The 14,008-nt window shown below is 36.7% G+C and overlaps 1 protein-coding gene across 5 annotated transcripts in view; it reads left to right on the forward strand.

The window, feature by feature from the left end:
* The window catches only part of flna (filamin A, alpha (actin binding protein 280)), a 74,853-nt gene that overhangs the window by 34,601 nt on the left and 26,244 nt on the right, over nt 1–14,008 (forward strand). For all 5 annotated transcript variants that reach the window (XM_084721892.1, XM_084721896.1, XM_084721897.1 and 2 more), the window contains exons 4-9: nt 3,023–3,120; nt 7,060–7,207; nt 8,489–8,607; nt 8,711–8,788; nt 9,744–9,906; nt 10,019–10,219. In XM_084721892.1, coding sequence (XP_084578018.1) covers nt 3,023–3,120; nt 7,060–7,207; nt 8,489–8,607; nt 8,711–8,788; nt 9,744–9,906; nt 10,019–10,219 — 807 coding nt within the window. The remainder of the gene's footprint in view (nt 1–3,022; nt 3,121–7,059; nt 7,208–8,488; nt 8,608–8,710; nt 8,789–9,743; nt 9,907–10,018; nt 10,220–14,008) is intronic.

Here is a 14,008-nt window from a genome sequence, read left to right on the forward strand (position 1 = left end):
GTCCTGACAGCACTCAAATGTAGTTTTTATTTATCTGTTTTAATTTGGGTGAGCAAACTTTTCCATATTCATTAAAATTCCAGTTTACATCAATAAACTTAGATTTATTATGTGGAGATTAGTTTTTAATCATGCAATTTTAAATCTGAATTTATTCATGTTAAACCTAGTTTTGATCAACTCTAATTAGAACCAATCTTAGATTATATTAATCTTTGTTTGAGTAACCTAGTCTTAGTGTTGGTATAGCTTTTGTCTTTATTTCTTTGTAGAGAATAGTGAGCTCACTATACAGTGAAGAAAAACACTTTTAATTCCATGATTGCTATTGTTTTTCTTTCAGAACAATCATATTAAGTGCTTGATTAGTACGGTTGTACACTCATTTCCAAGATATATTGTGGATCCACTATATACTTTACATGCAGACAGCATTACAAAATGGCAAACTGTGAAGTGGACTATATAGTGAGTAGTGAGTTACTTCAGACATAGCCAGTGTTACTTTTTAGCTAGCTAGCAAACAGTGTAACATTTGTTAACTTTTAAGATAACTAGCAAAGCTTGTGTTATTCTCTGATGACTACTGACTAATTAGGGATTTCTTTGTAGAGAACTACAGTGAGCTCACTATATAGTGATGAAAAACACTTTTAGACACGCCTTTTTGAGCTTTTCATTACAAAATGTCAAATTATGAAGTGGACTGTAGTGTACACTGCAGCAAACAATGTAGTGGTTTTTTTTTTATGTTTTAGTTATCTAGCAAATAATCTAACAATGCTTCTTCCCTTTTTTATACTTAACCTGACAGCTCTCCAACATTTTTTTTATATTTATTTTAATTTGGGTAAGCAAACATCTCCATATTGATTGAACTGTACACCAACAAACTTGGTTTTACTGAAGGAAGACTAGCTTTTAAATGTGCAACAGAGCTCTGCTTAATTTAAATTTGGAAACTGATCAGAACTAATCTTGCATTAAATTAATCTCTGTAGATGCAAACTAGTCTCAGATGTTAGTGCGTCTTATCATAACTGTGTGCATGCAGCTGTGATTGACAGCTGCAGATTGGAGTGTGTATTTCTCGTCCGTGTGAGAGTGAAAGTGAGGGTGGGGTGATGATGAGCTGAGCTGAGTGGAGAGGAGGTGGACGAGGACTGAACCTTTCCATTATGTTCCTGTTAAATTAGGAGAGTGAGGGGAGAGAGGAGGAGACGGGGGGAGGTGGGGATGTAGGTGAAGGAAAGCGAGGCTCAGGGGAGGTTTCTGTTTACATGCTCGGGATGTTTGGCATACCTGCGGATCACCAGCAGCCTTGAGGCGGAGATAAGGATTCAGCAAGAGCTTTTATTTCCCCTTTAGCTAAAGACTGTCCAAAAATAACAAGCCTCAGACTCCACAGTCAGTTATGAACAAGTAAATCAAAACAAAAAAAACTTGCTGACACACTTTACCAGGATACGCCTGTGTGATAATGAAAGAACATTCGATGGATGAATTCAAGGGCAGACATCTTGAGACAGATGGACGACTCCACACATAATTACTGCTGCAGATTCACCTTCAAATAAAAATCAGATGTGGTGTTTTGCATTCTCCCTTTATCTGCTGGACGTCATCAAGGCTGTAACTTTGGAGACATCTTGACCGTAATTAGGCAGATTGGCTGGAACACAAGCAGCGCTCAGTTTCTTTGTTTAGTGAAGTTCTCATCTACTTAAATGTTCCTTAATCCTACAGACATACTGACGTGCTTCAGAGTGTCTCCAAAAAGTGCATCTTCTTTACCGTCTCAATAATTATCTTACTGTAATTATTATAGGCAGTTTCATGATTTTCCAACTTGGTGCTCTTTAAGGTACGCACTAACAATTCATTTCACAATTGTTTAAGCAAGAAGATAATAAACAGATAAAGCGATAATGAATTGATTAGTAGTTTGATCTGTAAAATGCCATAAAATTAAAAATAGTGAAAAATATTAAACAGTTTTCCAAAGCCCATGATGACATCCTCAAATGTCTTATGTCCTAAACACAAAGATAAAGATTAAATAAAATAAATATTTTATTTAAGCAAAATATTATTTTAATAATAAAATAAGTTATTGCTTCTCTACTTCTGGTAGTACAGTGACGTCAAACATGCGGCCTGCTGGCCAGAACTGGCCCACCAAAGAGTCCAATCTGGCCCTCTGACTGACTTTGCAAAGTGTAAAAATTGACATTGTCATCACCTCAGGTCATTAATTCCAATTTTTAGGGCTACAACTCATGATTATTTTCATTATTGAGTAATTTGTTGACTATTTTCTTGATTAATCGATTATCAATGGTTTGGACCATAAAATGTCCAAAGCCCAAGGTGATGTCCTCAACTGTCTTGTTTTGTCCAAACCACAAAGATATTTAGTTTCCTGTCATAGAGGACTGAAGAAACTAGAAAATATTCACATTTGAGAAGCTGAAATCTGAGATTTTTTTTATGAGAATATTACTCAAAACAATTAATCAATTATGAAAATAGCGATTTATTTTATAATCTTGGCAGCTCTACCTTTTTTTTTTCAATAAAATTGGCTTTTATACCTGATTTGTCCACTCAGGTTTGTGTTGATAATAGAAGTTACAGGCCTTATGCTTGATATGCTATTATAGTTAAAATAACATATATAGATAGAAGTGAAGTAAAATGAAACGGTTCCAATTTCTACATGTGTATTGACAGTCTGAATGAATGTGGAAAAACTGAGACATGTTGCTGAAATTGCAGTTGACATCTGTGCATCTCTGCAACTGTTGGATGGTTCATTTACTGTGAATGTTTCCACAATGTTGTTCTTTACGCTTAAAGAAAGGAAAATATTTGGAGGTGTTGTTGTTTATTGTTTGTTATTCAGTGGTTTCACTGATCTGGCCCACTTGATATCAGAGTGGCCTGCATGTGTCCCATGAACTAAAATGAGTTTGACACCACTGCTGTAGTAAATCCAGCTCACCTCCTGTCTGTCCTGCAGGTCTGTGTCCTGACTGGGACCAGTGGGATCAGACCAAACCAGTGGACAACGCCCGTGAGGCCATGCAGCAAGCTGACGACTGGCTGGGCATCCCACAGGTAAAATAAATACCAGCAATACTCAGCAAGAAGTTTCCTTTCATATAAGAAACAACACATTCTTTCTCCTACAGATTAAAAGTCACAAGTGATTTTACTTGGGTCACCAAATAAATAATACTATGGAAGAAATTTAGCAGAATTTAAAATTCATATGTACAGTACATCTTTCATAAGGCATTTAAAAAGTGTGTATTGTTTGGGAGCCTGTTAATTCTGCCCAAATGAACTTTATTTAGTCTCATTTATGAAGTAAACTAAAATGTAAAAACAACAAAGTTAAGAAAATTAAAAGGCAACTACTTGAGATTTTTGAGCACAAGTCAAACTCTTGAGTTTAAAAAAAACTTTTAATAACTAGTAATGTTTTGATGAGATAATTTACTTTTCTTGAATATTTGAGTTTTAGAACCCCCCAAAATTGTAATTCAGATGTTGAGTAAATTCACTGAAGTGAAAGTAATAATAACTAATAATAACTTTATTTATATAGCACCTTTCATACATAACATGCAACTCAAAGTGCTTTACAATGTGGCATTAAAATGACAACGTAGGCAAAAACAGACAGACAGAAATACATAAAATCACAGTAACAACATAAAATCAGAGTAAAAAATTAAAAACAGGCATTAAAAGACATAATGGAGGCTCACAGAAAGGGAAAAAAATATGAATAAGTAAATGAATAGATAGAAAGTAAAAATAGAAATGAATATTTTCAAGCGCACAAATTATGACAAATCAGTCAAAATAGTTTTTGAAATGAATTTTTTGAGTTTCTAAACTTCAAAGATTCAAATTTATTAAAAGAGGAGAAGTAAATTATCTCAACTAGGTCAGCAAAACGTGTTTTACATTTATTTCAAAGCTTAAGAGTTTGAACTGAAAAATGTGTTACAGTAAGTTGCCAACTTTTTTGTAGGTTTGTTTTCTTGATGAGAGGAAATAAAAACAATAAGATGACCTGTCAACTCAACCTAAATGCATTTATTTCTCAAGTATAAAGTATTTAACATCTGAGATCATATAAAGTGATGTGGAAATGGCAGAAAAAATGGGAAATGGGAAAAGATGAGGTGTGTTGTGAACTGGGTTGGCGATGGTTTGTCATTTTTAAAAAGTGGCTCCTCAGAAAAAGAGTTTGGAAAACCCTGCTGTGACTAATGTAACTGAATCAGTTTGCTGACTTTATCTCTCTTCTCTGTTTATGCTGCTGTTGCTATGAAGCAAACAAATGGAGCAACTTCTCGCCAAACTTATGTGGGCACAATAATCATCACAAATTAGCAAGTAGCTTGTTTGTCAGAAAACATTGTGTAAATCACTGGTTCCCAGATGTTGTGCTGAGAGGCCACATGTGCCTTGTGATTTAGTGACAACCATACATGATTATTACCACATACAACTATACAGAAAGTTATAAATGAATTTTAAATTACTATATCAGTATTTTCCCAATATAGAGGCAAATTATATATCTTTTCAGTTCCATTATCTCATTTTTAATTTAGTGACATGCGGTTTAAATGGATGTTTTGCTGCATTTCAGATTAATTTGGCAGGAATGAAACTTTTAAATAAATATTTAATGAATAATTTCATAAGTTTCTTTGCATTAATAGAAATAAATCTGTGCAAAGTCATAATGCTTGCTATCAAGGCTATTTTGGATGGATAGGGCTGTAACTATCGATTATTTTCATTATTAATTGATTGATTAAATCTCAGTTAAGAAATTGATTAGTTGTTTGGACCATAAAATGCCAGAAAAATATTAACAATTTCGATCAGCCTGAGTTGATGTACTCAGATGTCTTGTTTTGTCAAAAATTTTGATCTGCCGTTAATTTTCCACTAATTGATTAGTTGTTTGGTCCATAAAATTAATTCTGTTACAATGTTGTCAATTGAAAAATGGGTCCAAACATGTGAAAACATGTGAAAACAGGTGGAGTGCACAGACGTACTTATGTTTTCACATGTTTGGACCTACTACATGTTTAGACCCCGGATGTATGTCCATACGCTCCACCTGTTTTCACATGTCTGGACCTATTTTTCAACTACTCAAAAATATTCAGTTTACTGTCAGAGAGGAGTGAAGAAACCAGAAAATATTCACATTTAAGAAGCTGGAATTTTGACTCTTTTCCTTAAAAAATAGCTCACACCAATTAATTTATCATCAGTTGATCAGTTTAGCAGCCTGCCAGTGTTGCAGCACTGCTCCCCTTTACCACAGCCGCCCTCTGCAGAGAGAGTAAAATTTAATTTCCACATTAAATGAAAAACTGATCAAAATGAGCAAACCCAATCAAAATCAAAGGCAGAATCACAGTTCTCCCAGTATTTTTTCACCCTCTCCACCGCTGTCTGTTTGCACTGTCAACCATGTGTAGCAGCTTCTCATTTTTAGTTGCCACTGTCCCTTAAGCCCGTTTAAATGTCACACTCTTCTCATTGTTCCACTGTCTGTGGAAAGAACAACAGTTTGAGTTGTTTCCCCATCTGAGTGAAAAGGGAGAACCACTGAAACTGATGTAAAATTTAAACTGACGTCAACACTCTGACGTGACGCTGAATATCTGACTATGTTCGAGTCGTGAACAAAACAGGACATTTGCGGACGTCATGTGGGACTGGCAAACACTGATCAATTCTGTTATTTCTTGGCCCAAACAATGAATCAATTAGTGGAAAAATTATTGCCAAATCAATATTTTCACCAACAACTGATCGATCAATTGTGGCTATAATGAACAGATTGATTGGCAGTAAATTAGTTGCAACCCTAATCTTGATGCATGTTATTACAAACATGTTATTATACACAAGTTATTTTGTCTTAGAACATTTTAGACTGCTAAATTATAAGAATATAATTAAAATACAACTAAATTTCCTCCATGGTCTTTTTATTTATCTGGCGGCCCAAATAAAATCTTCTATGACCCACCTGTGGGTCCCGACCATGTCTCTGATTCCTGCATCTACCAAACTTTTGTTTAAATGTAATCTGACTTGGTATCAGCAGATGCCAATAATTAAAGGATCTGATTAGTGCATCCCTCACTTTTAGCAAATTTTATACAACCAAGTGAAAACAGCTCTAATGAGTATTTAATTTTGATCAGATGACCCAAATTTATTTTTTAGTGGACATAATTTGAAAACGACAAATTTTATTTAATTGTAACAAATTAACGCAGAATTTAATTTAATTTAATAATTCTAACTGTTCTATTATTTGTCTTCATCCAAGTATTTATTATATACACATAATTGATGATTATTTATCAAATATCTCGTTAATATTTTATGACAGCACAAATAGTCATCCCTATCTCTGTGAATATAGAGATATTAATGTATTTGGTCAAAAAATCTTCCCTGTGCCACTTATTTTGAGTTTATTATTAAAATGAAATGAAATTGAATTGAATGAAAAGTTCATTAGAGAGATTTTGAAGGGAATTCACCAGCTCGTACTTTGACTGTGCTGGTTCTTGGGTTGTATCGCCGTGGTGACAGTGTTGTGTTGGCACGTTTGGCACGGCGCGGGCAGCTGGCACAGTCTAGCATGCCGACAGTTGGCTCTGTGGTCGCCGCTGTCACCGCCTCCAGCCCTGTTTCTGTTCAAAAATTGTCTCCGTCTCGTCCCCTGCTGTCTCTGTGGTTGCACAACAATGTGTCTGTATGAGTGGGTTTGCGTGAGAGTCTGTCTCAGGTACTTTCTGAGCAGAGGAAGAGGTTGGTATGTGGTTTCGATTTCTAAATCCCAGCACTGCTCAGTTGATTTTTGTTGGTAATTGTCTCCATGGCGACTAAGCAAGCAGTGCTCCAGGCTGTACAGATGCAGCCTCTGCCCTCTTTCACCAGCTTGCAAAACTGCCCTTTCATTTGGACATCTTGTCCTCCTCATGTCTTGTCTCTCAGGTGATCACCCCTGAAGAGATCGTTGACCCCAACGTGGACGAGCATTCAGTCATGACCTACCTGTCCCAGTTCCCCAAGGCTAAACTGAAGCCTGGAGCTCCTCTGCGACCCAAACTCAACCCCAAGAAGGCCCGCGCCTACGGGCCAGGTACACACACACACGCATGCATGCACACACACGCAGACACACACACCTCAACAAGTGCAGTTGTATCAAGCTAATCATCTGGATCAGTTCAGAGCAGGCTGGTGTATACATTTACAGCCACAGACCTAAAAGCTGTGAGCTGGTCCAAGAGGAAGGGATTTAAAGGGATAGTTCAGATTGTTTGAAGTGGGGTTATATGAGGTCAGTGTATTGCCTACAGTAGATGTTGGTTGAGAAGCAGCAGGAGTATCGCTGTAAGAAGCTAAGTAATCTGCTGCTGTGGACAGGGTCAGCTTCAGTTTCAGTTCAAGTGTACGCTATATTTAAAATATGTTCACCACTTTACCTGGCTGTCAGACAGCCTTTTCTGACAGGAAACCACCGTTATAAAAGCCAAATATGACTCTGTGCAAAACAACCAAACTCCTGAAAGAAAATCATTAATTTTACCTCACAGAACACAGAAGTTTCTGGTCTAGCACTGCCTTGATCTTTTTATTTTCTTGTGTTATTGTGTGACTTTGGTGAATCTGAACTAACCCGTTAAAACTTCGAAGTCACACAATAACACAGACAAACTAACCAATCAAGGCAGCGGCAGACCAGCAACTCCTGTGTTCTGTGAAGTAAAGTTAGGGTTTTTGCCAAAGGAGTTTGGTTGCTATGGAGGGAGAAATATTTTGCTTATATAACGGTGGTCTCCTGTCAGAAAAGTCTATTTGACAGCAAGGTAAAGCAGTGAAAATATTCTGAATATAGGTAATACACTGACTAGGGAGAAGTATCTCATACAACCACACTTCAACAAATCCAAACTATCCCTTTAAGCTCACACCTACAACCCTTTCTGTGTCAGTCCAGGATCATATATACATTGTAAAAACGAAAAAGTTGAGAAAACTAGATTTCTGAGTTCTTAAATTTTGAAAAAGTTTCACCAACGACTGATCTTTTGTTGAGATAATTTATTTTTCTCCTTTAATTAAACTTAAAGCTTTGAATTTTAAAAACTCAAAATTTGTATTCATTAAAGTATTGAGTAAATTAATTGAAGTCAAGTAAATGTTAAAATTTTGATATTTTCAATTAAGACAGTTAAATTTTTCAGGTACTAAAAAAAGACATTTCAAAACTTCAGAGTTCGAGTTGTGCTGAAAACTCAAATCTATTGCAGTGTGTTGCCTTGAAATTTTAAGTTGTTTCAACTCTTTTTTTATTTTCCAGTGTATGACATATGCACAGGACATGTTTAATGTACTGTCCCATCTCTCCTCTCTGCAGGTATCGAGCCCGTCGGTAACGTTGTGATGAAGAAGGCCAACTTCACCGTGGAGACCATCAGTGCAGGAATGGGCGAGGTGCTGGTGTACGTGGAGGACCCTGCAGGACACAGAGAGGAGGTGAGACACTGCTGATTTTGGTCCTTGTGAGGCTCTGTCTTTTACCTTTTTGTTTGGTCAGCATGGTACGCTGTTTTGTTAACTTTTTTAAAATGTCCTCCAGGCTAAAGTGACGGCCAACAATGACAAGAACCGCACCTACTCTGTCTTCTACATCCCTAAAGTCACAGGCATGCACAAGGTGAGTTCACAGTTATTTTTAATATAAAGACTGATCTTACATGTCTGTAATACGACTCTTTAAAGGTCACATGGACTATTTACAGTAGGCCGACAATGCTGGAAGTCAGTGGTGGAAAGTAACAAAGTACATTTACTTGTGTACTGTACTTTCATACAGTTTGGAGATACTTTTACTCCATTTTATGAATGAATAAAGTTTTATTTTCTCATTAAAAAGTGCTATTTTCTTTAATGTAAAGTGTTTTGGTGATATATGAATGTATTTTAATTGCAAATGAACTTAAAGAATCAAGTGTTTTGTCATTTTAGTGCCAGCCTGCCTTATTCTGTCTTGTTGAACTTTTTCAGCTTGAGACAGAAACAAGAAATTAGATGTCTGCCCCAGGACTCAAACGTACAAAACAACATGATGAATATATGAATTGTCATAACATCTATATTTATATACTACTGATAAAAAACACAACAGACCATGATTTTAAAATGGATATGCTTCCTCAAATCTTTTAATTTGAAACAGATACAGGGAAGTGTTGAGTTTTTATTAACAGTATAATACAGTAACTTCAACAGGGCAGCAGATCTGGGAGCGAATCAAAACAAGCTTTTCTACTAAAATATGCCATTATGTTGAGTGCTGGACTGAGAAGTTTGTTAAGTTTGCTGTTTTATGTCCACAACACAAATTTTATTGCCACACCATGACCAGTTACGCTTATCAAGCAGAGATAATTAGGAATAAATACTTGCTTCCAGTGCAAGCCTTTTTATTTTATTGAATGTCTCCCAACAGCCAATGATCGGATACAAAAACATTTTTTAACTTTTATAACATTACTGCCTACAGCAGACAAAAAGAAATATTCAAGACTTTATAAATGAAAGATTTAATACCCTGGGTGGGACCAGAGGGTTGCAGACACAGTTCTCACTCCCTCCTTCCTCCTCTGTAGGTGACGGTGCTGTTTGCAGGGCAGCACATCTCTAAGAGCCCCTTCGAGGTGGAGATCGGCATGGCTCAGGGAGACTCCAGCAAGGCCACGGCCCAGGGACCGGGCATCGAGCCTTCAGGAAACATTGCCAACAAGAGCACCTACTTTGACGTCTACACAGCAGGTAACAACACAGACACACCTCAGCATCATCAGACTATAAAGTCTGCATGAATATGTTTTATCGTACAATTGACCTGTTCTCGTATTCCCTCCTCTCCCTCCGTTCCTCTCAGGTGCTGGTGTTGGCGAGGTGGAGGTGGTGATCATGGACCCTGCTGGCAAGAAGAACACGGTGTCTTGCAGCATTGAGGACAAAGGCAACAGCAGCTACCGCTGCACCTACAAACCCACCCTGGAGGGCCAGCACACCATCTACGTCACCTTCGCCGGCGGTCAGATCAGCAAGAGTCCCTTCACTGTCAACGTGGGAGAAGGTAAGAGCAGCTAGCCTCTTCTAGTCCTATTCCACTGTCACTGAGAACCTTTTTATACAAGTCATTCTGTACAGACTGTAATGAATATTTGCTCCATCTATGCTGTTGATGTCCAGAGGTGGTCCACACATTCTGTACTCAAGTAGAAGTAGAGGTACATGTTTAAAAAAAGTAGAAAAGCACTGATTCAACTTCTTTACTGCAAAAAGTTCAGCCTCTGAAATGTAGTCAGAGTATAAAGGTATAAAGTCGTCCTCTGAAGGACATTTCTACTGACTGTTTCTGTGCAAAGATAACTGAATCTCAACTTGTCTCTGCAGTCAAGTCTCACTCTCTGTATGTTTCGTCTTTTATGTTGTTTTTGTCTTGTCATGTCTTTTATGCCTTTTTGTTTTGTTTCATCTTTTAAGTTGGTTTTGTCTTGTTACGTCTTTTACATTTTCGTCTTATGTCTTTTTTTGTTGTGTTGTATCTTTTATGTCATGTTGCATCGATTTGTCTTATTAAGTCGTTTCTGTCTTGTTATGTCTTCTGTGCCTTTTTTGTCCTGTTCAGTCTTGCCACTTCTTTTTTGTCTTGTTACATCTTTTTGTCTTTTTACGTCTCTTAGAACATTTTCATCTTATGTCTTTTTTTTTTGTCTTTTTATGTATTTTCATCTTTTTTATCTTGTTACATCTTTCATGTAACTTTTGTCTTATGTGTTGTTATGTCATTTTGTCTTATGTTGTCTTTTTATGTATTGTTATGTTGTTTTTTGTCTTTACATCTTTTTCATTGTTTTCATCTTGTGACATCTTTTTCCATCTCATTACGTCTTTAATGTTGTTTTTGTCCAGTGTAGCTGTTGTTGTCCACATCAGTTGTTAATGCAGTTCACATAGTCCAGAATAAAATAATCAATAATTCCCCTCACATGTATTAAAACTAAAGTAATGAGCCTGTTTTGAAAATGTGAGGAGTAAAAAGTACAGATATTTGTGTTTATTTAGGGACCAAAAGTAAAAGGTTGTTAGAAAAATAAACTCAAGTAAAATACAGATACCTGAAAACTGTGTAAATACTGTAACTAAATATTTGCACTCAGTTACTTCCCACCTCTGCAGTCGTATCTAATGCTCTGCTGTCTCCTCCTGCCTCTGTACTGGATGCTGTGTCCTCTCTCTTCTCTCCTCCCCTCCCTCCGTCCCTTCTTCTCTTTGATAGAGACCTGATGGTATCTGTCCTCTCTCTGGACCGGCCTCTTCCTTCTGCTGTCATTTCCTGTTTCCTGGGATCTCTCTTGGGTACCCGCTGTGTGTGCGTGTGATTGCATGCATGAGTGGCTGAGCTGTGTGTCCATATAGATATTGGACTTCACTCTATGATGCGTGTGTTTTTTTGTTTTTTTTTGTGGAGCTGCATGTCTTTACTCGGGACTAATTTCCATCTGTGGACCTGCTTTATCTGTGTGTTGTGTGTCGTCTTCCTGTCGAGCTCTAACGTCAAAAAATGACTCCGTCAACATCTCCATGAAATTCACAACCACAGTCATTCTCAGATTTGGATGGAAGAACACCATCACTAAGCTGTAGTTTTGATGGAAACAGATGCCTCATTTCTTCCAGCTCACTTGTGGTCTTAAGTTTACACAATGACACAGTTCACAAAGAATTGTATTTGTGTTGTTTGACCATCATTATTTAAAATGTAGCTTTTGGCGCAGTGATTCATGTTTTCTAATAATTCAAATAACAGATACAGTATGTGGTAGGATTGTGATCTCCTTGGTGTGTCAACTCCAGATGACTTTTATTAAAAACACAGAATGCTTCATAAATACATTTTAAAAAAAGAAACTACTGGCGCTTGGATAGTTCAGTTGGTAGAGACAGTACATAATGAATTGCCTACATTTCTAAACCACTGATTAAAAAAACACAACTTACCACGATTTTAAAATATATATGAAAAGGACAAATATGTTGTTTCTTATTTGAAAATGTTATAAATGTTCCATGAAGAGTGCTTATTGCTCAGGCATGTTGTGTCTTCTGTAAAAACAGGCAGCTGTGGTGGGGCTTGTAGCAGATATTGATTGGTGTTTACAGTAGCGAACCAAGATTTTTTTGTTGGTATTTTGCATGCAAATGACATTAATAATATCTATAAATACACATCCATATTTTAAATAAAGTCATTTATTTATACCTAAATCCTGCCAAACTCACACTGATCAAAACTTACACACATGGACTTGACACCTGCATGCCCACTTTAACACACACAAATACAATGTGTGTATGGTCTCTGCCTGTTGGCACCTGTGTTATTGGCCACTTGGCTGGTTTTGTCCCACTACCCTGGCAACTCCAGTTAGCGCTTAGCTACTTTAGCAACAAGTAGAAAGTCTGTAAATGACCTTGGTGCTGTATTTCCTGTCTGTCAGTTCTGTCTGGCCATGTTCACTGGGAAACTGCCAGTTCCCCGCTAACAGTTACAGTTCAGAGCAGTTAGCTGTTAGCTACTTTAGCAACAAGTAAAGCTATCTGTCCTTCAGGAAACTGTAGTTGAGCAGCTGGATGACATCGGAGGGAAAACCAGAAAATATTTTCTCTATGAAATATGATCCAGTTGTCTTTTTGTACAGCAAGGCCAGAAAATTTCTTTAGTGCAGGAGGAGTCATCTTTTTTTTTTTTAATCATTTTCCAGGAAAAAACAAACTCTGAAATACTATTAAGAACACCCAAGAATACTTTACTGTTGGACCAAACTCTGGCATATAGGTGACTTGTAGCACAAAATATAATTAAAAACACTTGACTTCATGAAAGCTAATGCTCATGGGAAAAGCCCAACATCACAAATCACAATTGGCCTCAAGGAACCTTATAATCAAGTCTGCAGTTGTTAATGTTCACAATTCATTAAGAGTTTATTAAGCATAAATGAACATTGTCACATTGTCTGTAGCCCTTTTCTAGGCCAAAGAGTCTAATTAGTCAAAGATGTTTTACAAAACAAAAGTTGTTCTTTTAAATGTCTTATAGCGGATCTATAAAGAAGTATTAAATTATTTATTAACCATTAATAAAGCCATTAAATATAACCTATAAATAAACATAGCCTTATTAGAAAGTGTAGGGGCTTACTTCAGATTGTGCTAATCATAAAAACAGTTTTAACCACCATCTAGCTGCAATGACTAATTGATTATCAATCATAATTCTGAATTTTTATTAATTATTTATCATTTTAAGTAATTTTTTTAATTAAAAAATAATCAAACTAGTCACATGAGACTACTTTACCCCTCTTTGACAGTAAACTGATTATCTTTGAGTTTTGGACAACACAGGACATTTTAAGACGTCCTCTTGGGCTTTGAAAAACACTGATCAGTTGTAGCTCTAAACCACAAGTGTCTCAGTCAGACGTGATTTTTGACACAAGTCTTTTAAGTAATTGGGATTCCCATTCTCCATTTATCTTGGGATGTTGTTATTCTTGTTTTTTGTTTTCTAATTGCTTTATTGTTTTGTTTTACTTCAGTAAACCAGACGTGCCAACATCCAAATAGATTTTAATATACTGAAATATAAATTTATCCTTTATCTTAGAGTGAAGTCGTCCTCCCCTCCAGAAACTATCTTGTGCTTCTGTTCCTGCGGGGTTTCCTCTGCTTCCTGCAGGGCATCCAACTGTGACTCGGCAGCTACTATTTTGCTCACTCTTAATGTAGAGATATGAAGGATACCCCACTTCCTGTGTGAGGATAAAGGCTCACTTCCTTGTCTGTGGTCTCTGAA

Source organism: Lutjanus erythropterus, chromosome 6 (genome assembly GCF_056507025.1).
Source record: "Lutjanus erythropterus isolate fLutEry1 chromosome 6, fLutEry1.hap2, whole genome shotgun sequence".
Lineage (NCBI taxonomy): Eukaryota > Metazoa > Chordata > Actinopteri > Lutjaniformes > Lutjanidae > Lutjanus > Lutjanus erythropterus.